The 24,591-nt window shown below is 41.9% G+C and overlaps 1 protein-coding gene across 1 annotated transcript in view; it reads right to left on the reverse strand.

Annotated features, from left to right (window-relative positions):
• The window catches only part of THOC1 (THO complex subunit 1), a 56,895-nt gene that overhangs the window by 28,209 nt on the left and 4,095 nt on the right, over positions 1 to 24,591 (reverse strand). Inside the window, exons 5-9 of the mRNA XM_002713446.4 lie at positions 20,567 to 20,685; positions 20,099 to 20,147; positions 16,992 to 17,087; positions 7,008 to 7,090; positions 5,030 to 5,103 (exon numbers count right to left, since the gene is read on the reverse strand). Coding sequence (XP_002713492.1) covers positions 5,030 to 5,103; positions 7,008 to 7,090; positions 16,992 to 17,087; positions 20,099 to 20,147; positions 20,567 to 20,685 — 421 coding nt within the window. The remainder of the gene's footprint in view (positions 1 to 5,029; positions 5,104 to 7,007; positions 7,091 to 16,991; positions 17,088 to 20,098; positions 20,148 to 20,566; positions 20,686 to 24,591) is intronic.

Raw genomic sequence — 24,591 nt, forward strand, 5'->3', positions numbered from 1 at the left:
AAGAAGAGCAACCGGAACTAGAACCCGGAGCCCATATGGGATGCTGGCGCTGTAGGCGGATGATTAACCAAGTGAGCCATGGCGCCGGCCCCTCTAAATAGTCTTAACTTTTCTTGGGTCACAAACTCTTTTCAGTGAATCATGAGAGCAATGGCTTCTTTCCCTAGAAAAGCGCACAGTCACAAGTAATTATATAAAATTTTACATGCCATTTCAGATGACTCATAGATTCCAATAGAGGCTTTTTAAGTATACTCATGGAGTCCCTGAATTCTGGTTGCACACATGGTTATGAAGAATTAAAGACTGTCGGGGCCAGCACTGTAGTGTAGCAGGTAAAGCCTGCCGCCTGCAGTGCCAGCATCCCATATGGGCAATGGTTCGAGTCCTGGCTGCTCCACTTCCGATCCAGCTCTCGGCTATAGCCTGGGAAAGCAGTAGAAGATGGCCCAACTCCATGGGCATGGGAGACCTGGAAGAAGCTTCTGGCTCCTGGCTTTAGATGGGCACAGCTCCGGCCATTTGGAGAGTGAACCAACGGATGGAGGACCTCTCTCTCTGCCTCTCCTCCTCTCTAACTCTGACTTTCAAATAAATAAATAAATCTTTAAAAAAATTAAAGACTGTCTCCCAACTTCTACTGCTGCCAGATACGGCCACGTGATTCAATTCTGACCATTCAGCTTGGGAGTAGAAGTCATATGTGCAACTTTTGGGCCATGTTTTACCACTTGCCCTTTTCTGTTCCTGCTGACCAGCATGCAGACAGGAGAGTGAGCCTTCTTGCAGCACAGTAAAATGGCAAACAATGAGGTACAATGGAACAAAAATTTAGGAGGGGCTGACACTGTAGTGCAGATTAATCACCATCTGGGATGCTGGCATCCTATTTGAGCCCTGGTTTGAATCCCAGCTGCTCCTCTGATCCAGTTTCTCTGCTATTATGCCTGGGAAAGCAGCAGAAGATGGTCAGAGTACTTGGACTCCTGCCACCCACATGGGAGACTCCTGAATAGAATTCCAGACTCTTGGCTTTAGCCTGGCCCAGCTCTAAGCACTTCGGCTATCTGGGGAGTGAATCAGCAAATGGAAGATCTGTCCCCCCCCCCCCCCGCCACTGTCTTTCAAATAAATAAATTAATTAACTAATTAAAAAAAAAAGAAAGAAAGAAAAGAACTTGGGTGCCTAGAAAATCTCACTGAGTGGGAGATTAGCTCCTCCAGTCCTGGACTGCTTGTCTCCAGATTTTGACATGAGAAGAAATAACTTCAATGTTATTTCAAATCAGGTTAATCTGATAATATGTTAAAAGCCCCAGGAATTGGGGCCAGCTTTGTCGTGCTGCTGTGATGCCTGGGAAAGGAATGGAAGATTGCCCAAGTACTTGAGCTCCTGCCACCCATGTGGGAGACTGGGGTGTAGTTTCAGGTTCCTGGCTTTGGCTTGGCTGAGCTCCAGCTGTTGTGGCCATTTGGGAGTGAATCAGCCAATGGTAGATCTCTGTGTCTCTTGCTCTCCTTTGCTTTCTCACACTCTGCCTTTCAATTAAATAATTCTTAAAAAAAAAAAAAAAAAAGTCCCAGGAATTATAACTAGTACACCAGGGTAAGAAACTCTAGTATGAGACAAATATATTACTTATCAAGTTAGTTTCACACAAAAAAACCCCATTCTGTAGTGACTTTATTAGCTTTATTTTTTAATGTCAAAACAAATAGTTTAGACTTTTTCTAACCCAAGCGATAGCTATTTTTAGATTTTTCTACTTCTTTTTTTAAAAAAGATTTATTTATTTATTTGAAACGCAGAGTTAGAGAGAGAGGCAGAGGGAGAGGGTGGGAGAAGAGGGACGGAGAGGGGGAGGGGGAGAGAGAGAAAGGGGAGAGAGAGAGGTTTCTGTTATCTGCTGGTTCACTCTCCAAATGGCTGCAATGGCCAGTGCTGGGGTGATCTGAAGCCAGGAGCCAGGAACTTCTTCAGGGTCTCCCATGCAGGTGCAGAGGCCCAAGGACTTGGGCCATTTTCTACTGCTTTACCAGGCTATAGTAGAAAGCTAGATTGGAAGTGGAACAGCCAAGACTTGAACCGGTGCCTATATGGGATGCTGGCATCGCAGGTGGTGGCTTTACCCACCAGCTCCCTGCATGGGAGACCTGGAAGAAGCTCCTGGCTCCTGGCTTCAGATCGGCTTCGGCTGTTGCAGCCAAATGGGGAGTGAAACATTGGATGGAAGACCTCTCTCTCTTTGCCTCTCCTCTCTCTGTGTAACTGACTTTCAAATAAATAAATAAATAAAAGAAAATTACCTTAGTTTCCTTGGATTTAAAATAGTATAAAATAACTAGTTGAAAATATAGTTTTTACAAAATTTTTTAAAGATGTGATTTCAGATAGAAAAAAAGAAGAGTTTTCTTTTTTTTTTTTTTTTTAAAGTTTATTCATTTCACCTTCTGTTGCCCTCCCAGGCCACCAGAAGGGATCAAAAGTGAAGCAGCCTGGACATGAACCCACGCTCATGTGGGATGCCAGTGCAACAGGTGGCGGCTTTACCAGCTATGCTATAACACTGGCCCAATGAAGTATTTTTTTTTAAAGATTTATCTATTTAATTATTTGAAAGCCAGAGTGATAGAGAAAGACCTTCCATGTGTTGGTTCACTCCCAAAATGGCTGCAATGGTGAAGCCAGGAGCCTGGAATTCCATCTGAGTCTCCCTCAAGAGTGACAGGAGCCCAACTACTTGAGCCATTCTCCCTCCACTGCTTTTCCAGGAATACCAGCAGAGTGTGCAATTGGAAGTGGAATAGCCAGGACTTGAACTGGTATTCTAATATGGTGTTAAAACCAGCAGTTTACTCTATTGTGCCACAATGCCAGCCCGAGGAAAAGTATTTCAGTAAAACATATGAAAGCACATTTGATAAAAAAAATCTCCATCTAACAATCTAATTCATATTAAGATCACAAACAAAGGGGGCTGGTGTGGTGGCATATGGGGTGCCAGAATCACAAGCTGCAGTTTCAATGTGCCAAAATGCCAGTCCTTCAAATACATTTCTTTTGAGATTCTAAAATATGGACTGAGCTGAAGTGATAAACACTTCTGCTGCAAAGCAGAGAATGAAAATTGTCTTGCTTAAGCACTTGTGCAAATGTCTGTACTGCAAACTGGACTAGTTAATTCCGTTAACAGAAAATCATTCTTACTGACAAATCATGACTTTAGATAGGCAATTAGCCAACATTTTATTAAAAATGAAGTGGGCATGTCACTTCAAAGAAAACAACAAAATATTCAGAGCTTTAAAGTGAAAATTAGAGGGGCCGGTGTTAGTGGGTAAAGCCACTGCCTGCAGTGCCAGCATTCCATATGGGTGCTGGGTTGAGTCCTGGCCGTTCCACTTCTGATCCAGCTCCCTGCTAATGTGCCTGGGAAAGCAATGAAAGATGGTCCAAGTCCTTGGATCCCTTGCACCCATGTGGGAGATGTGGAGGAAGCGTCAAGCTCCATGCTCCGGCGTCGTGGGCATTTGTGGAGTGAACCAGCGCACGGAAAACCCCCCATACCTCTGTAACTCCATCTTTCAAATAAATAAATAATAAACAAATCTTTTTAAAAAAGATCAAACTACAATTCAATATCCTAAAATCTTTTTGAAGAATAATTTTTTAAAAATTTATAACAATTGGCGTATAAATTCAAGAAAAAATACACGTCTATAGCAGAGCAACCTATTGGGTATTGCACATTTCCACTTTTGAGAACTTCAACCACCTGCAACAAAACTGTGATCTTGGAAGTAACTGAAAAATTTCCTAATCTGCAATGAAACAGTTGCCACTAAGATCTGTGCGTTTTATTTTTCAAAAGTGACTTGCGATCATGTAGTATCCACCTAGATTGCAATGGCAGTCAATTATGTGTAATGTCAGATAAATAATTTAGAAAGCTTAATAAAGTATGCTAACTTTGCTGGAGTAACAGCTACTACCTGAAGCATGTTCATCTTGCTACAAATAAATAATGAATAACAACTTTTAAGTGACTGAAGTCAAGCTTTTGCTACGTTTTATTCATGTCTATGAATAGGTTGCTAAAAGCATACTAACCATAGTTAATAATAGTTATCTACTGACACTGAATAAACACTAAGTGTTTACTATTACATATAAAACCAACAACTACAGTAATAACAAGTGCCTTATTAGATCATTTTTGATCATCTTATTTAATCTTTTAAAGAGTTATAATGAATAGGTGACATTACCACATTTTAAAGATGGTAAAATTGAGTTGTACGGAGATTAGAGCTTGTTCAATCCTATCACTGGGAAATACTAGAACTAAACCTGGAGACATACAATTTCTTTTCTTTCTTTTGGGGATATGTGTTTGAATTTGAAATCTGAGATGCTAGGAATATATCTCCCTATGCACATAAAGGAATCTGCTCTTATCTTCTGGAAGAGAGTAATGGAAATTCTTTCAGCAACAACCAATGATAACTTTCATCCCCTCAAAACATTTGCAAGAGTACTAGTGAAAAAAAGTATACCTTTATACCTTCCTTTTTTCTTCCTTATTGCTTTTAACTAGCACAGAGGAAATTATTTGGAGAAAAAGCACAAGGCTAAAGAAGATGAGATCAGAAACAGTAATAAGAGCAAGAGGGAAGAGGAAATGGAAAGGAGGTTTCTTATTATTGTTACTTCATTAAAAGTTAGTCTAATACCCACAGGTAAGAAGTCCACAAGTTTAATGAAAGGGAGAAGGGGAGGAGCTCAAAAGATGGCCTGTAGTTGGCTTTTCAAACACTGGGATTATGCAAAAGTTAAACTATATAAACAATGAAATGTCTGCACCATCAGTGATTTGGAATTTATCATTTACTATACACCAAAGTTACAAATGAAAGAAAGCTATAAGCATGATTCCCTCTTCCTTGTCTATATCCTTACTTCAGAACCTGATGACTCATTAAAGAACTATTTTTCTAAATCAAAAAATTGTAGGCTCTAAGAATTTACCAAGTTGTTGGAGCTTCATCATCTCCCATTTCACCTTCTTCTACATCCATTCCTTCTTCTCTATCCTCTGTGTGCTAAATTGAAAAAAATATACAGCTAGTTATGAAGCAGTCATGAAGCAGAAGATGAACACTAAAATAATGTCATTTGCACACTGCTAAGCAACTATTTTCAAAGACGTCCAGTCATAGTAACTACCTATAGTTAACCTTTAAGGCAATAAGAGTTCTGTGACAAGGATCCAAGAACTCATGAGCCATATGACAATGAAATAATACATGTCACAAAGATACAGTGGAAAGTTTCAAACAAATATTTCTCAAAACATGGTCAATGGATTCTCTCTGGGAATAAAGGCTCCATAGCTATTTGTTTTGAATATATATACAATGACAAAAGCAATCCAATAGTAAAATGGGCAAGTGATATAAATAGGACATTCACAAAAGAAAAAATAAATTCCAGTTACTAAAATGTCCTTCAACACTATTAATAATCAAGGAAATGTGAATTAAAATAAGACTTTTCCAGTATTTACACTAACTAAGCCAAGATTTAAAAAAAACTTGATAATTCTTAGTGTTGGTTTGAGGCTGCAGGAAAATGGGCATTCTCTGTCACTGGTGGTAGTATTAAGGTACAATCATTTTGAAAAGTAACCAGGCAATAGCTATCAAAATCTGAAATATGCACACATACCCAGCAATTCTACTTGTTGGAATGTACTCTAAGGCGATAACAGCATATTTTAGTAATGATTTATATAGTACTATCCCACTGTAATGTTAACAATCTTTCATGATTAGAGAATATCTAAATATCCATTGAGAGGTGACTGTGATATATCTATTCAAAGACAGAGGAGACATTAAAAAACCCAAGATTAATGCACCACTGCAGAAATACATCAGTTAAAAGAAGAAAATGCATTTAAGAGCAGTTATGTATTGTATGATCTCACTTGGGGAAAAAAAATGACCTATATTTGTACCTAGACACAAGTTCTAAAAGGTTGGATAAATAATGCTACACATGGCTACAGTAATATATATTTACAGAAATGTGTTTTGCATGTAAAAATGGTCAATGTCAGAAAGGACAGCTACTCCATAATTTACATTATGATTATTACTATTAAATTTTATTTATTTGAAAGGCAGAGCAACAGAGAAATGGAGAGACAGAGAAAGATCTTACATCTGCTGATTTACTTCCCAAATGCCAGCCAGGGTTGGGCCAGGCCCAAATCAAAAGTTGGAACTCCATCTAAGTCTTCCATGTGGATGGCTACAGGGGGTTAAGCACTAGAATCATTATTTGCTGCTTTCTCACATGCACAGCAGGAAGCTGGATTTGAAGCAAAGGAGCTGGGACTTGAATCAGCACTCTAATATGTGATGTGGGTATTGCAAGTGGCAGCTTAACCCACTGCACCATAATACCCATAACATAGCTACTCTGTTAATTCACTTTAATAAAAGAATAGCTATTCTGGGGCCAGCATTGTGGCTTAGTGAGTAAAGCTACCTGGAATGCCATAATTTCATATGGGTGCTGGTTTGCATCCTGACTGCTCCACTCCCTATCCAACTCCCTGTTAATGTGCCAGAGAAAAGCAGTGGAGGATGGCCCAAGTGCTTGGGCTCCTGCTATCCATGTGGGAGACCTAGAAGAAACTCCTGGCTCCTGGCTTTGGCCTGTCCCAACCCTGGCCATTGTGGCCATCTGGGAAGCAAATTAGCAGATGGAAGACCTCTCTCTCTCTCTCTCTTTCAAATACATAATAAAATCTAAAGCAAAACAGAACAGTATAGCTACTCCAAAATATTTTTTTTTACAAGGAATACATATTATGCCTGTAAAAAGAAACAGCCAAATATCTTTTAATTTTTTATGATTTAGAGGCCCATTCATATGAATTATCTTAGTAACAAAAGTACAAACATGTTTTGTGGGAAGATTTCATTTTCAGTCTCACCTTCTGACCCAGGGTGCTTTCCTGTTCATTGGTATTGAAAACAGTGACATTTTCCAGGTTAAACTGACTCTGCAGGTTAAGACCTAGTTAAAAAAAAAAAAATTTTCAAAGCAAATTGACACCTAAAATGTAAGAATATAATTGGTGTCATATAACCCAAACACATGAAGTCTAAATCCGTAACTAAACAAAAGACCAAGTAAGAAGTCATTCTGCACTTGATTTCCAAATAGTTTTATGTCTTAAATATGCCTTAAATATGCCTTTAGAATGCACAGTATTCTATTTACATTATGTAACAAATAGTTGATCCTTGTTATTCATAATTAGTTAAGAACAATTCTACATGATGCAGTAAGGAGTAACTTAAATTTGCTAAAGTGCCAGCGCCGTGGCTTACTAGGCGAATCCTCCACCTTGTGGTGCCAGCACACCGGGTTCTAGTCCCGGTCAGGGCGCCGGATTCTGTCCCGGTTGCCCCTCTTCCAGGCCAGCTCTCTGCTGTGGCCCGGGAGTGCAGTGGAGGATGGCCCAAGTGCTTGGGCCCTGCACCCCACGGGAGACCAGGATAAGTACCTGGCTCCTGCCTTCGTTTCAGCGTGGTGCACCGGCCGCAGCACGCTAGCCATGGCGGCCATTGGAGGGCGAACCAATGGCAAAAGGAAGACCTTTCTCTCTCTCTCTGTCAACTCTGCCTGTCAAAAAAAAAAAAAAAAAAAAAAAATTTTGCTAAAGCACAAATATAAATTATACTTATCAAAAATAGAGGGTGTTTTAAAAAATAAGTTAGATATAGTTAATGAGAACCAGGTCACTGAAAGACATTAAAATAAGCAAGTCGGCTGGCGCCATGGCTCACTTGGCTAATCCTCTGCCTGTGGTGCTGGCACCCTGGGTTCTAGTCCTGGTTGCTCCTCTTCCAGTCCAGCTCTCTGCTGTGGCCTGGGAAGGCAGTGGAGGATGGCCCAAGTGCTTGGGCCCTGCACCCACATGGGAGACCAGGAGAAGTACCTGGCTCCTGGCTTTGGACAGGCGCAGCGCGTTGGCTGTTGCGGCCATTTTGGGGGGTGAAGCAACAGAAAAGGAAGACCTTTCTCTCTAACTCTGCCTGTCAAAAAATAAATAAATAAATAAACAAGTCTACTAGTGCTGGATAAAACTCAGAGGTATCTGTATGCTCTTACAGTTTTTGCTGATGTTCATTTATAAAATCTATATAGATACAGAAATATAAATATGTACATGGGTTAGTATATATATACACATCTTTCCTAGTTGTTTACTTTTTTTTTTTTTTTTGGACAGGCAGAGTTAGACAGTGAGAGAGAGAGACAGAGAGAAAGGTCTTCCTTTTCCATTGGTTCACCCCCCAAGTGGCCACTATGGCCCGCATGCTGCGCTGATCTGAAGCCAGGAGCCAGGTGCTTCCTCCTGGTCTCCCATGTGGGTGCAGGGCCCAAGGACTTGGGCCATCTTCCACTGCACTCCCGGGCCACAGCAGAGAGGCGGACTGGAAGAGGAGCAACAGGGACAGAATCCGGCAACCCAACCAGGACTAGAACCCGGTGTGCCAGCGCCACAGGTGCAGGATTAGCCTAGTGAGCCGTGGCGCTGGCCTCCTAGTTGTTTACTGAGGGAGCCCAGAAGCAGTGATATTCTAGAAGCACTGAGCACTTTAAGGCCTAGATCTTGGTTTCAACTATCATTCTTTAAAAAACAAAACAAAGAAATTCTAGGGTTAGGGTTAGGGTTAGGGTTAGGGTTAGGGTTAGGGTTAGGGTTAGAAAACTGGATGATTCTAACAGTAGGGAAAATAAAAGATCTGCCTGGATAGTCTTCTCACTCCAGGAAAATCAAAGAACTTTTTGCTATGGTTTGTTTACTATCTATTTATTTAAAGTTATCTGAAAGACAGGCAGTGTGAGAGGGATGGAGACAGATATTCCATCTGCTGGTTCACTCCCATATGTTTGTAACAGCCCCAAACCAGGGGCTAGGAACTCAATCTAGGTCACCCACGTAGGTGGCAAGGACCCAAGTACTGGAGCCATCGACTGCCTCCCAGAGTGTGTATTAGGAAGCTGGAATCAGAAGAGGAACTAGGACTGAAACCCAGGTATTCTGATATGGGATGTAGCTGTCCTAAGCAGCATCCTAACTGCTGTGACAAAAGCGTGCCCCTCTGCTATGCCTTGAATGTTAAATATTTCCCAGAGGTCCCTGTGGTAAAGGCCTGGTCCCCAGGTGGTAGAATCTTTAGATGATCCTTAGTTCACTGGGAATGTGCCCTCAGAAAGCATTCTCAGGAGTTGGTTGTTGTAAAAGCCTGAGTTTGGGGTCAACTACTCTCCTCCATGGTTTACCACAAGGTCCTTTAATCTACCATGGAGCCCTGCAAGGGTCAAAGCCTGCATCATGTTACTTGGACTCTGAACCTTCAGAATTGTGAGCTAAAATAAATCTCTTTAATTATTAAGCGAGCTTGCCTAAGGTATTTTTTTTTTTTTTTTGACAGGCAGAGTGGACAGTGAGAGAGAGAGACAGAGAGAAAGGTCTTCCTTTTGCCGTTGGTTCACCCTCCAATGGCCGCCGCGGCCAGCGCGCTGCGGCCAGCGCACCGCGCTGATCCGATGGCAGGAGCCAGAAGCCAGGTGCTTTTCCTGGTCTCCCATGGGGTGCAGGGCCCAAGCACCTGGGCCATCCTCCACTGCACTCCCTGGCCACAGCAGAGGGCTGGCCTGGAAGAGGGGCAACCGGGACAGAATCCGGCGCCCTGACCGGGACTAGAACCCGGTGTGCCGGCGCCGCTAGGCGGAGGATTAGCCTAGTGAGCCACGGCGCCGGCCTATCTTCACAATTTTTCTTTAAGTCTGAAACTATTTCAAAAGTTCTTTAAAAAAAAAAAAAAAAAAAAAAAAAAAAAGCTAGGCTGCTACATCAAGACATTGAGAGAGTAAACGAGCTTGTTTGGCTAACCAGTCCATACTGGCTACATAAAATACCGCTATTTTCTATTACTTAATATAGCACATGCTATAATTCTAGATTTTCATTGAGAGTTCAAAATCTCAGTCACAGTGTACAAAACATTTAATGGATAAATTACATATAAAATGGCTCTTTCTTGATCTTAGAGTATACTGCAGTCAATGTTAAAGATCTGCGAAGTGTTAAGGGGGGAAGAAAAGGAGAAAAAAAAGTTAAAAGACTTTAAGAAAATATACCTAAATTCCAATCTAGTTTGTTAGAGTAGTGGTTACAATTAAAAAATAACTTTCTGAAGGGTAGAGTGACAAAGAAAGAGGGAGAGAGAAGTGGGGAGGGAGGGGGAGAAGGAGAGAGGAAGAGTGAAAGCGAGAGAGCGGGATCGATCTTCCATCTGCTGGTTTACTCTCTAAATGTCTGTAACAACCTGGGCTGAGCCAGGCCGAAACTGAGAGCCCTTAACTCAGTCTCAGTCTCCTAACTGGGTGGAAGGAATCTGAGTAATCGAGGTATCATATGCTTCCTTCCAGGGTGTGCATCAGCAGGAACTCTAAATGGGAAGCAGAGTAGCGAAGACTCAAACCAAGGATTCTAATATGGGATGTGGGCATCCCAAGCAGGGGCTTAACTGTGACACCAAGCCCCTACCCCTAAAAATAAAATTTAAAAATATAACATTAATATATAAATATATATAAAGCTATCTTTAGTGATATACTGTTAGTCTTTCAACAGGTACTAAAGATAAGAAAAATGTATTTTCACTATATCGTGCCAAGTAAAAAATGCAATACATTGAAAAAGAACTATAAAATGTTTCAAAAACAGAGTTGGAGTTGGAGACAACTAGGAAGAACAAAAGAATGCCAAGGAGTTAAAACCCAGCAACTTCCAGAAAGAAAGAAAAAAAAAATCACAGATTAATGTTACATCACTTCATTTCACATTTCTACCTCATCATCACACATTATTTATTTTATGTACCTGAGAGGCAGACAGCACTAGAGAGCAAGTGAGAACACCCTCTCCTCTGTTGGTTCACTCCCTAAATGCCTGTGAAGGCCAGGGGACCAAAGCTGGGAGCCGAGAATGCAACCAGGACTCCTATGTAAGTGGCAGGAACCCCACTAGAGTATGCCTTAGGATAAAGCTGGAATTAGGAACCAGAGCCAGGAATTCACCTGAGGTACTCCAAATGATCGACATGGACACCTTAACTGGTATCTTAACTGCTAGGCCAAACACCAGTCCCTCATGACATGTTTAAATGGCAGTTAGATGCCTGTCACTATTTTGGTACAGAGAATACAGAGTGAACAACACAAACACAGTGAATACCAGACAGTGTGAAATGATAAGAGATTTAAAATCAGGTAATGATAATGAGTTTACATTTAGATACTCAAGGACAGCCTAAATGAGGAAATAACATTGAAACTAAGATTGAACAATACCAAGTTAGTGATGATTAAACAAACAAAAAAGGCTTACGGCGGGAAGCATCAACTCTAAGGCCCTAAAATGTCCATGATCGTGAAATTCTGAAGGCATTACAGGTGAGATGTCAATTCAAGGGGAAAAGAACAGTTCTTCATCAAAGAGTGCTGGGACAACTGGGTATCTACATGCAAAGAATGAAACTAGATTTCAACCCCAAACTACATGCAAAATTAACTCAAAATGTAGCATGGGAATGGGCGTTTGGCTTAGTAGTTAAGGTGTCTGCATCCCTTACTAATGGAGTGCCTGGGTTTGATATCTGCCTCTGGCTCCTGATTCCAGCTTCCTGCTTATGCAGACTAGGGAAGGCTCAAATTTTTGGGTTCCTATCACTCAAATAGGTAGGTATCTTGACACAGCTTCTGGCTTTGGTCTCTGCTCAGCCCCTGCCAGAATGGCCATTTAAGGAGTTATTCAGTGAATGGGAGGTCTTGGTCTCTCTGCCTCTCAAACAAATAAGGACCACAAACCTAAATCTAAGAAGTAAAACTCTTAAAAGAAAACACAATGAAGCTTTCTTGGATTAGGCAGTGGTTTTTAAGATAAGGCATCAAAAACATAAGTAACAAAAGGAAAAATTAGACACAATTTCATCAAAATCTAAAATTTTTCTGGTGCTACAAACAACAGTGTGAAGAAAATGAAGACAATCCACAGAATGGGGGAAATATTTGCAAATGTTAAAACTGGTAAGTCTAGCATCCAGAATTTATAAAATACACTTAAACTGAACAGTGAAAAGACAACCTGATTCTAAAAGTAAGCAAAGGATGTCAACAGACATTCCCTCAAGAAAGACATACAAATGGCCATTAAGAATATGAAACGATGCTCAACTTCACTAATCACTAGGAAAATGTAAATTAAAACCACAATGGGATACTACTTCATACCCATTAGGATGAATATAATAAAAAAAGATAATAATAAGCCTTAGCAGGAATGTGGAGAAACTAGAACCCACACAAATTACTGAGCGAACTGTAAAATAGTGTAGCTTCTTTGGAAGTTTGGTAGTTCCTCCCGTGTTACTACATGATCCCACAGTTCAACTGTTAGAAATATACTCAAGAAAAAAATCTTTTTTTTTTTTTCTTTTTTTGACAGGCAGAGTGGACAGTGAGAGAGAGAGAGAGGGAAAGGTCTTCCTTTGCCGCTGGTTCACCCTCCAATGGCCGCCGCTGCAGCCGGCGCACCGCGCTGATCCGATGGCAGGAGCCAGGATCCAGGTGCTTTTCCTGGTCTCCCATGGGGTGCAGGGCCCAAGCACCTGGGCCATCCTCCACTGCACTCCCTGGCCACAGCAGAGAGCTGGCCTGGAAGAGGGGCAACCGGGACAGAATCCGGCGCCCCAACCGGGACTAGAACCTGGTGTGCCGGCGCCGCAAGGTGGAGGATTAGCCTATTGAGCCACGGCGCCGGCTTCAAGAAAAAATCTTAAGAGTTATCATACATCCTAGCAATTCCACTCTAAGTATTATACTTAAGACAAATGAAAATATACTTGTGCATACAAAAACCTGTACACGAGTGTTCACAGCAGTATTACTTACAATGGTCAGAGCTGAAATGATCCAAATGTCTATCATCCAATGAACAGATAAATGAAATGTGGTAATATTCACTTAGGAGACTATTATTTGGTCATACCAAACTAATCAAATACTCATACAGGCTACAACAAAGATCATCCTTGAAAACACACGAAGTCAAAGAAGTCATTCACAAAACAACCACATATTGTATTATTCCATTAAGATTAAATGCCCAGAATAGGGAAATCTATACATATAAAACAAGTAGATTAATGGTTGATTAGGTTGGGGCCAGAGCTGTGGGCAGTGGGTAAAGCTGCCGCCTGCAGTGCCAGCATCCTACATGAGCTGGTTCGAGTCCCAGCTGCTCCACTTCTGATCCAACTCTCTGCTATGGCCTGGGAAAGCAGTACAAGATGGCCCAAGTCCTTGGGCCCCTGCACCCGTGTGGGAGACCCGGAAGAAGCTCCAGGCTCCTGGCTTCAGATTGGCGTAGCTCCGGCTGTTGTGGCCATTTGGGGAGTGAACCAGAAGATGGAAGACCTCTCTCTTTCTCTCTGCCTCTCCTCCTCTCTGTAACTCTGACTTTCAAATAAATAAATAAATCTTTAAAAAAAAAAAAAGGGTTGGTTAGGGCTGAAGCGAGAAAGAAAAATTTGGAATAAGGGGACAATGACAGCCAACAGGTATGGAGTTTCTTTTAGAGGGAAAAATGTCCTAAAATTAGACTGTGGTCATGGTTGCATGATCCCATGAATATACTAAAAAACAATTAACTGCACACTTTAAATGAGTGAACTGTATAGTATGTGAATTTACATCTCAATAAAGTTGCTTAAAAAAAGCCATTAAAAAAAAGTGAGATTTCCAGTAACAGAAGGTTATTCTTTAACCTTTCCACCCTTTAAGGACAATGAAAAATTTGAATAAATTACTTTAATATGTAAATAATTACAGAACACACATCAAGTTCAGAGCATTGTTTTAGGCAATGAAACAGAAAAATGATTTTCTTAGAAACAGGAAAGAACTGACAATATGATGAGGAAAAGCTAGCAAAAATTTGGAAGTCCAGAAAGATAAATAACGCATGAATAATACTCAAAGCCGCTTTTGCCTTGAGGACATCTGCCACAGGAGGAATCAACTGCAAACCTGAGCTACTCTTTTAGTAGCTTTCTGAAGCTGCCAGGATAAAAGCAGACCTCTGAACCCAAAGAAGGTGATAAATACAATCATCTTGACAAATCCAATTTCCAATCATTATCAAAGCTGGGAACTTGTGGTGCTATATACCCTCAAGAACAGATGAGCCAAACTGTGGACTAGTAGAAAGTCGTCTCTACTATCTAGGGAATCATAAGCCTCTCAATGGGGCTGGATTAAGGTAACCTGAATTGGTATTAGCCCTGCATCCTGCCAGTGCCTGGCAGAACCAAATGAAAACATTATCTGGAAAAAGGTCACCTATCCTACCTAGGCCTCAAAATCATTCCCTCAAGAATAACATTCAGGGGCCAGCATTGGGGTATACCAGTTAATCCACTGCTTGTGATACTGGCATCCCATATGGGCACCAGTTCCTGCTAATGGGCCTGGGAAAGCAGCCCCAGATGGCCTAAGTACTTGGACTCCTGCACTCACATAGGAGACCTGGAGGAAGCTCCTGGCTTCAGTATAGCCCAGCCAGGGCTGTTGTGGCCATTTGGGGAAGTGAACTAGTGGACGGAAGTTCTCTCTGTCTCTATTTCTCTCTGTAACTCTTCCTTTCAAATAAATAAAATAAATCTTTAAAAAACAAAATCAACAACAACAACAAAATAACATTCAACAATAACAAGACATCATGAGTGAGAAATAGTTCAAACAGTAGAAGCAGACCCACAGAAACATAAGATATTGGAACTATCAGATAAAGGCAATAAAAATACAAAGCTGACTATGTTAAAAAAAATAAACTTGAACTATCATTAGGCATTAAGAAACTAAAAACTGACAGCAGACAAATAAAAAACCTGGAAATAAGAAACACAGTAAAGTACAATGAAAGACATAACAAATTACTAACTCATTTAGAGGCAGATTAGATTATTCACAGTTGAAGAGAAAAGCAGTGAACTGGAAAGTAGTTCTTAGGAAATTATCCAAAATATAAGGAAGAGAGACACACAAATTAAAGTACATAAACAGTAATAAATTAAGAAACAGAGGACACACTGAGATGGTATACTGGATGTTTAACTGCAGATCTGGAAAGAGGGAAAAAAGGCATACATAATATTTGGAAAGAAAATGGTTAAATTTTTTGCCAACTGAATTAAAAATACTAATCCAGTTTGAGGATGCCCACATGATAAAAAGAAATTCATGCACAGATACATCACCATAAAACTTAAGAAAACTAAATAAAATCTTAAAAGCACAGAAAAAAAATCAGATTATCTTTAAAGAAGTTAGATTTTTGGTTTGTCTATAGATTAATGGAAGAGAGAAAGTAAAGATTATTTATGGTGAGATTAACTCCTCTATATGGTATCAACACAAAAGCTTTTATCTGCTGAAAACATTCTTTAAGAATAAAGGAGGGGGCCGGCGCCGCGGCTCACTAGGCTAATCCTCCACCTTGCGGCGCTGGCACACCGGGTTCTAGTCCTGGTCGGGGCGCCGGATTCTGTCCCGGTTGCCCCTCTTCCAGGCCAGCTCTCTGCTGTGGCCAGGGAGTGCAGTGGAGGATGGCCCAAGTACTTGGGCCCTGCACCCCATGGGAGACCAGGAGAAGTACCTGGCTCCTGCCATCGGATCAGTGTGGTGCGCCGGCTGCAGCGCGCCAGCCGTGGCGGCCATTGGAGGGTGAACCAACGGCAAAGTAAGACCTTTCTCTCTGTCTCTCTCTCTCACTGTCCACTCTGCCTGTCAAAAAAACAAAAAACAAAACAAAACAAAAAAAAGAATAAAGGAGGGCCGGCGCCGAGGCTCACTAGGCTAATCCTCCGCCTGCGGCGCCGGCACACCGGGTTCTAGTCCCGGTTGCCCCTCTTCCAGTCCACCTCTCTGCTGTGGCCCGGGAGTGCAGTGGAGGATGGCCCAAGTCCTTGGGCCCTGCACCCGCATGGGAGACCAGGAAAAACACCTGGCTCTTGGCTTCGGATCAGCGCGGTGCGCCGGCCGAGGCAGCCATTGGAGGGTGAACCAACGGCAAAAGGAAGATCTTTCTCTCTGTCTCACTGTCCACTCTGCCTGTCAAAAAAATTAAACAAAAAACAAAAACAAAACTACCACTAACACACAAGGCAGGTCTTCAAAAAGTTCACAGAAACATGCAGTCTGGTTTAATTGCATGAATGTTTTAAAGTTCCTTCACATACTATAGGTCTTGCTACATGGCTCTTCACATACTTTAATCTTCACAACAGATGGAAGTATGAGCTCAATATTAAGAAAGGGAAAAGTGAAGCAAAGTGATATTAAAATCTGGCATATTTGAACAAATTAGGGAAGAGGAAGGCTCTGGAAAATTGGCAACATTCCATATCTGGGGCTAGACAGTGTTTATACAAGTGTCTGCTAAGTAATTACAGTACATATTTGATTATGTGCTTTTCTTAGGAGTACTCCATTTAATAGTAAAAATCTGTAAAAATGAAAAGAGGTAAACATGGCTAAAAAAGCAGTGATTGAGAAAAAATGAAAACAGAAAAATTTGCTTATGTTATGAAATGAAAAACAGACCTCATAGTTCACATCCACATTATTTCAGAGTAACTCAGCTGCATATTAATGAACTTTAAACTTAAAGAATCAGTGATTCTGTTTCAGAATTAACTAATATATTCTAGGATAAGTAAAAGGAAATAAAGTGGCTATTTTGTATAACTTTCAACTTTTTAGGACCATTTTCCTCATTATGACAGATTTTAATCCATTGAAATGTGGAAAAGAATTTATTTAGTATATAAAAGCTTACCTGATTTCTCAGATAGAGGAAAAAGCCTGGCCAAAAAGAGTTGAATTCGTCCACAGAAGACCGTATTCTGCGATTTAGATAATCTTCTTAGGAGATCTAACAATATATGGAAACGAACATTACAGAGGAAAGATCATTCAACATTTATTAAAACTACATCTAAGCTTCTTAACGAGTTTGTCAGGAGTATTTGCCACATAAAAGTACTAAAAAGCAGTAATAAAAAAATTTCAGCATGGGGCCAGTGTTGTGGCATGGAAGGTTAAGCTGCTGCCTGCAACATCTGCACCCCTTATCACAGTACAGGTCTGAGTCTCTCAGTTGCTCCATTTGTTATTTCTTATCCAGCTCCTTTTTTTTTCTTAAAGATTTATGTACGTATTTTCAAAATCAGAGTGAAAGAGAGAGAGAGAATCTTTTTTTTTTTTTTTTTTTGGACAGGCAGAGTGGACAGAGAGACAGACAGAAAGGTCTTCCTTTGCCGTTGGTTCACTCTCCAATGGCTGCCGCGGCCGGCGCGCTGCGGCCGGCGCACCGCGCTGATCTGAAGGCAGGAGCCAGGTGCTTTTCCTGGTCTCCCATGGGGTGCAGGGCCCAAGCACCTGGGCCATCCTCCACTGCACTCCCTGGCCACAGCAGAGAGCTGGCCTGGAAGAGGGGCAACCAGGACAGAATCCGGCGCCCCGACCGGGATTAGAACCCGGTGTGCCGGCGCCACAAGGCAGAGGATTAGCCTAGTGAGCCGAGGCGCCGGCCCGAGAGAGATCTTGCAACCACTGGTTCACTCCCCAGTTGGTGGCAATGGTCAGGCTGAAGCCAGGAGCTTCATCCCATCTCCCAGGTGCAGAGGCCCAAATGCTTGGGCCATCTTCTACTGCTTTTCCCAGGCCATTAGCAGGGAGCTGGATTGAAAGTGGAGCAGCTAAGAAACGAACTGGTGCTCACATGGGATGTCAACGTCACAGGCAGTGGCTTTACCTGCTATACCACAATGCTGGCTGCCCAGGCTCCTTTCTAATGTGCTTGGGAAAGCAGTGGAAGATGGGTCAAGCAGCTTAGTCTCTGCCACCTATGTATGAGATGCAGATGGAGTTTCTGGCTATTGGTTTTGGGTTGGCCCTGATCTGGCTGAAGTGGCCATATGGAGAGTGAACCAGTAGATGGAACATCTCTTTATCTGTCTCTTTCCATCTCTGTCACTCTGCCTTTCAAATAAACAAACAAAAAAACACCTTAAATAAAAAATTCAGGGGCCAGTGTTGCAGTGTAGCAGGTTAAGCCACTGCCTGTTTCGATGGTATCCCATATTGGTGCTGGTTCAAGTCTTGGCTGCTCCATTCCTAACCCAGCTCCCTGCTAATGACCTGGGAAAAGCAGTAGAAGATGGCCGAAGTGCTTGGATCCCTGCCACTGACATGGGAAACCTATTTGAAGCTTTTGGTTCCATGGCTTCGGCCTGGCTCAAGCCACGGCTGTTGTAGCCACTTGGGGAGTGAACCAGCAGATGGAAGAACTCTAACTCTGATTTTCAAATAAATAAAATCTTAAAAAAAAAAAAAGTTCAGCATAAGAAAACTTTACTAAATTTTTCTAATTTTCTTTTTTTTTTTTTGACAGGCAGAGTGGACAGTGAGAGAGACAGACAGAAAGGTCTCCCTTTGCTGTTGGTTCACCCTCCAATGGCCGCCGCGGCCGGCGCACCGCGCTGATCCGAAGCCAAGAGCCAGGTGTTTCTCCTGGTCTCCCATTGGATGCAGGGCCCAAGCACTTGGGCCATCCTCCACTGCACTCCCGGGCCACAGCAGAGAGCTGGCCTGGAAGAGGGGCAACCAGGACAGAATCCGGCGCCCCAACCGGGACTAGAACCCGGTGTGCGGGCGCCGCAAGGTGGAGGATTAGCCTAGTGAACCGTGGCGCCGGCTTCATTAGCTTTATATCTCAGAACTTGAACAGTTTAATTTTTCTTAGGAAAGTAAATAATCATTCTTAATAAATCAGGTATTTAAAAAAATGTTGTTTTATCTTTATAATGTTATCACTGGTACTAATTTGCCTAATCTTCTGGCCACATTTAAAAAAATTTTTTTGAAAGGCAGAGTGAGAGAGGGACAGCCACGGAAACATTTCTTTAATCTGCTGGTTTCCCAAATAGCTGCAACAGCCACCCTGGTCTCCCACATAGGTGGCAAGGGCCCGAAGCATGTAGGCCATCTTCTGCTGGTTTTCCAGGCACATTCTCACTAAGGAAGCTGATTCAGAAGTGGAACAACCAAGATCCAAATTGGCACTTTGATACAGGATGCTGGAATCGCAAGCTGTGGCTTAACCCACTGTGCTGCAACACTGGCCTCCATATATACATTTTTTTAAAGAGTTATTTATATACTTGAAAATCAGAGTTACACACAGAAAGAAGCAAAGGCAGAGAGACAGAGAGAGAGAGGTCGTCCATCCGCTGGTTCACTCCCCAGTTGGCTGCACTGGCCAGAGCTATGCTGATCCGAAGCCAGGAGCCAGGAGCTCCTTCAGGGTCTTCTGTGTGGGTGCAGGGGCCCAAGGACTTGGGCCATTCTCTACTGCTTTCCCAGGCCATAGCAGAGAGCTGGATGGGAAGTGGAGCAGCCAGAACTTGAAATGGCACCCTTATGGGATGTCCACACTGCAGGTGGTGACTTTACCCGCTATGCCACAGTGCTGGCCTCCCCCATGTACATTTTTAAAAACAATTATTTATCAGGCCGGCGCTGCGGCTCACTAGGCTAATCCTCCACCTTGCGGCACCGGCACACCGGGTTCTAGTCCCAGTCGGGGCGCCGGATACTGTCCTGGTTGCCCCTCTTCCAGGGTAGCTCTCTGCTGTGGCCAGGGAGTGCAGTGGAGGATGGCCCAGGTGCTTGGGCCCTGCACCCCATGGGAGACCAGGAAAAGCACCTGGCTTCTGGCTCCTGCCATCGGATCAGCGCGGTGCGCCGGCCGCAGCGCACCGACCGCGGCGGCCATTGGAGGGTGAACCAACGGCAAAGGAAGACCTTTCTCTCTGTCTCTCACTGTCCACTCTGTCAAAAAAAAAAAAAAAAAAAAAAAAAATTTATCATAGAATTACTTACCATTGCACATACGCAGTAGATAGTTTTTCCCAGCGGAATAAAATGTATTCTGAAATCAAGAAAGAAATTATTTTTCAGGAATTCTTGTACCCCTTCGACAACAAGTCATAGGAAGTTAAATGTTAAAGAACACTAACTTACACCAAGAATCTACCAAGCCACTTTTGTTTTCAGTGGTTTTTTAGTGAAATATTTTCAGATTTTTAAGAAAACATGAAGTAGCTCGTTTAAATTTGTGAAATTATGTATTTTTAAATTAATTTTTACTACTCAATCAAAATGTGCATGTGAAGTTCTTCTCTACGCATGGCTCTTATTTGGTTCTACTGAGAAAGCACAGTATATAATTCTTTCACAGTGACAAACTTTTTGGTAATAAGCAATATTAGAAATATTAGCAAAAGATCTTCCTTTAGAACTCTGGATCTACAGAAAAATGTCAGCAGGAAAAGAAACCAAGGCACTTACTGATTTCCAAGTAGCAACATTTTTTTCCACAAAAGTGAATATTGTGTCACATTGATCCAAAGGAAGACAATCCAAAACATCTCCCAATAATACAAAAGGTGTAGATGCAGTGCAAATACCTTCAAGTGGAGCACAAGCCAATTTAAAAGTTTTTAAAACTGTAAATAGACTATGAAAAAGAATTCTGAAGATTATCTTAAATGAGGCACTTTGTCAATCATAATAAGACTTTAGAAAAAAACATAAAAGCAATCAGAAATTTCCAAAATGGGACACTTACATAATTTCAATATGCACACTAAGTAAAAATGATCTAATTCTTGGTAACATCTAGAACATTTACAGAAGTTAGTGCTTTTTGTTTGCTAAGTGCTTTACATATAGTTATACATTTAATTCATACACTCCTATGAGGTACATCCTATCATTATCTTTATTTTGTAGAATGGGGAAAAACAGACACATAGGTTAAATAACTTGCCCAAAATTACAGAGCAATTATGTAGTAGAGCTAGAACACACGTCCAGACAGTTTGGCTCACAGTCTGTTTTTGTCATCACTGAGTTATTTAAAAGAATATAATGAAGCCAATTAAAAACAATGATTATGATAACCATAGTAACCTGGAAAATTGCTTATGTTAAGTGAAATTATGGCAGGGAGGCAGACAAGACCAGAGATGAGATTGAACTAGATGACCTCTAAAGTCCCTTACAACACTGAGATTCTTTAATACCACATCTTTGGCATTCAAAATATTTGAGAGGCATAATCCTTGCCCGTAGTCACAGTACAGTCTGGCATTTTATGCACATTTAATAATTACAGAGCTGAAGGAAATTCTCTACATTTCATGCAAAACATCCTGAGTCAGTAGACTTAAGCGAAGGCATGGGAATCGCCTTTAAAAATAGAAACTCATTGGTGATTCTGATGAGCTGGCAAATTTGGGAGCCATGAGTTACAGCACGATCCCCAGAACTCACAACCTGCATCCCAGCTTCCACCATGATCCCTCTGCTTACCTTAACCTTAGCCGGATGTCCCTCTCAGTTCCTGAATACTGTGCTACACTCATACTTTGTTTTGTCTACAACACTATTTCTGCCTCAAGTGTCTTCCTCCTCTTTATCACAGGGTAAATTTCAAATCATACAGTAAATGTCAGCCCATCTGAAAAAACTTCCTGCTATCTTTGAGCACAGCACCTATCTATGCTTTGGAATCACAGCTAACATAAACCTACTGTAGCATTTAGCATATTCTAATTATCTCTTCAATGCAGACTGTGAACTTTTCAAGGGTAGATCTTATTGTATATTTTAACTATAGGAAGTGCCTGACACCAAACAGAAGCATAATAAACATCTGCTGAGTTCAACCTAAAAATAAAAATGAACAATTTGAAATTATGTCCCATGTCTCTCCCAAGAAGGAACCTTTCCAACTCAAAGTTCATGTCTTTATAGTTTAAGTTCACAAATTCTCATCTCTCAATTAAAGTAAAAGTTCTAAATGTAGATTTTGTACAACTTCAAGTGTCAAAAACATCATCACCTTTATAACAGTAATATAGCAAGGTACTCAATGAACTAAACACACTGTAAACTGAAAGGAACTGGGCAAGGAATGCTGCATTGTAGAATTCATTTTATGCTTATTGAATGATTATGCAGCTTGTATAAAAATCTAAAGGGGCCAGCCCTGTAGTGCAGCAGGGTAAGCATCCATCTCCAGCACTGGCATCCCATAGGGGCACGAGTTTGAGTCCTGGCTGCTCCACTTCTTTTTTCTTTTTCTTTCTTTCTTTTTTTTTTTTTTTTTTTTTGACAGGCAGAGTGGACTGTGAGATAGAGACATAGAGAAAGGTCTTCCTTTTCCCCTGGTTCACCCTCTGCGGCCGGCGCACCGTGCTGATCTGAGGCCAGGAGCCAGGTATTTCTCCTGGTCTCCCGTGGGGTGCAGGGCCCAAGGACCTGGGTCATCCTCCACTGCACTCCCTGGCTACAGCAGAGAGCTGGCCTGGAAGAGGGGCAACCGGGACAAAATCCAGCGCCCCGACCGGGACTAGAATCCGGTGTGTCGGCGCCGCAGGCGGAGTATTAGCCTAGTGAGCCGCGGTGCTGGCCTTGGCTGCTCCACTTCTAATTCAGCTCCCTGTTAATGCACCTGGGAAAGCAACAGAAAATGGTGGAGACTAGATTGAAGCCCCTGGCTCCTGGCTTCAGCCTGGCCCAGTCCTGGCTGTTGCGGCCATTTGGGGCATGAACTAGCAAATGGAAGATCTGTCTCTCCTCTCTGTAACTCTTGACTTCCAAATAAATAAATCTTTAAAAAATGCAGTCAGAATTTATGAACTTAAGTTCACAAAACAGCTTGCAGCTTCAGTGGGAGACCAGTTTTACCATATGTGATCAAATTTTAGTAGGAATTAAGTATAAAATAAAATGGTGAGTAACACTATAGATTAAAAGGCACTTTTCGGGGTTGGCGCCATCATCCCATATGGGCGCCGGGTTCTAATCCCGGTTGTTCCTCTTCCAGGCCGGCTCTCTGCTGTGGCCCAGGAGGGCAGTGGAGGATGGCCCAAGTGCTTGGGCCCCTGCACCCACATAGGAGACCAGGAAGAAGCACCTGGCTTGAGGCTTTGGATTGGCGCAGCGCTGGCCGTAGCAGCCATTTGGGGAGTGAACCAACGAAAAGAAGACTTTTCTGTCTGTCTGCCTCTCACTGTCTATAACTCTACCTGCCAAATAAACAAACAAAAAAAAGGCACTTTTCATATATATTATCTGAATTAATCAAGTATCTTACCCAAACTGGTTAAAGAGAAATGTTGCTGAACGTTTTTCTCATTTCTCTCTGAAAATATCCAATGAGCTTCTACAACATTAGGCACTGTGTACTTACTATGTGCCTTAGTTACTGTCTCTTAAAACTGCCCCACAACACCACTGCCCCATTTTAACAGACCTCCGTCTAGTTTTCCTGCCAGTAGCCTCTCCCAATCAATTTTCCCATAGCTGCCCCTTAGTATAGCACACAAGCTTTTTACAACAGACCTTACTCCACCCTCCTACTTCTTTCCTCACCATTCTCTTTTTTCCTCTCACCCTTGAGGCAGGAGACACCTAAAGGTTAATTGGGGAAGCTGAGAAAAAGAAACGCCAAAAGTCATAGCTTAGAGGCTGTTTGTATAAATAACAACCAAAGAAACTCCAAAAATTTTAGAAGCCCAACTGCTTGTTTGAAAAAACCTTCTCTTACAAGCTGTATGCACAGATACAGTAATAACCAAACAACTCACAAAGCAGGTGTTTCCAAAGCCACACTAAAGGGTCCCTTACCCAATAACCACCCTTATAAAAATGCAACATTTTTCACATTTGGGGTCTCAAGTCTCAGCCTCAATTTGAGGTCTGGCTTTTGGCCCATCTCTACTCCCTTAAGCACACTTTTTTCTTATAATACATCCTTGCTGTCATACTTACTGTCTGTGTGAGCCTTGTTAAGTTCATTGTCTCAGATCCAGAAGAATCTGGTCCCTAACATTCTCCTCTTGACTTCCACAGCACTCCTGCTCCCCACAGTCCTCTTGCTATGCTGAACTTGGCCTTTGCATAGCCATTCCCTTCTCTGTCTGATAAACCTTTCATCCCTCACATCCCAGCTCTTCTGTTAGAGCTTTTCTGATTACTCTAGATTCTGAGATTTAGAAAGTCACTTTTACTCTATTGCCTTCAAACACATTTTATTCACACTTCAACTACAGTATTTACAACACAGTTAAGATATTCATACATTTGCTTCCTCCATTAGACACTAGGTCCTTACAGGTGAGAGTTGATCGTTTTATTTATCACTGACTCTCCAACTCTTAGCTCAGTATTAGGCACACAGTAGATGCTCAATGCTTACTGAATGAATCAAACAACTAGTGAAAAAATGCAAGCACCAAATGTGCACTGTGTAATAGTGATGAGAAATAAGTATGACCTAATTTGATTGGGAGAACTTCATGGCC

Source organism: Oryctolagus cuniculus, chromosome 10 (assembly GCF_964237555.1).
Source record: "Oryctolagus cuniculus chromosome 10, mOryCun1.1, whole genome shotgun sequence".
In the NCBI taxonomy this organism is placed as follows: Eukaryota; Metazoa; Chordata; class Mammalia; order Lagomorpha; family Leporidae; genus Oryctolagus; species Oryctolagus cuniculus.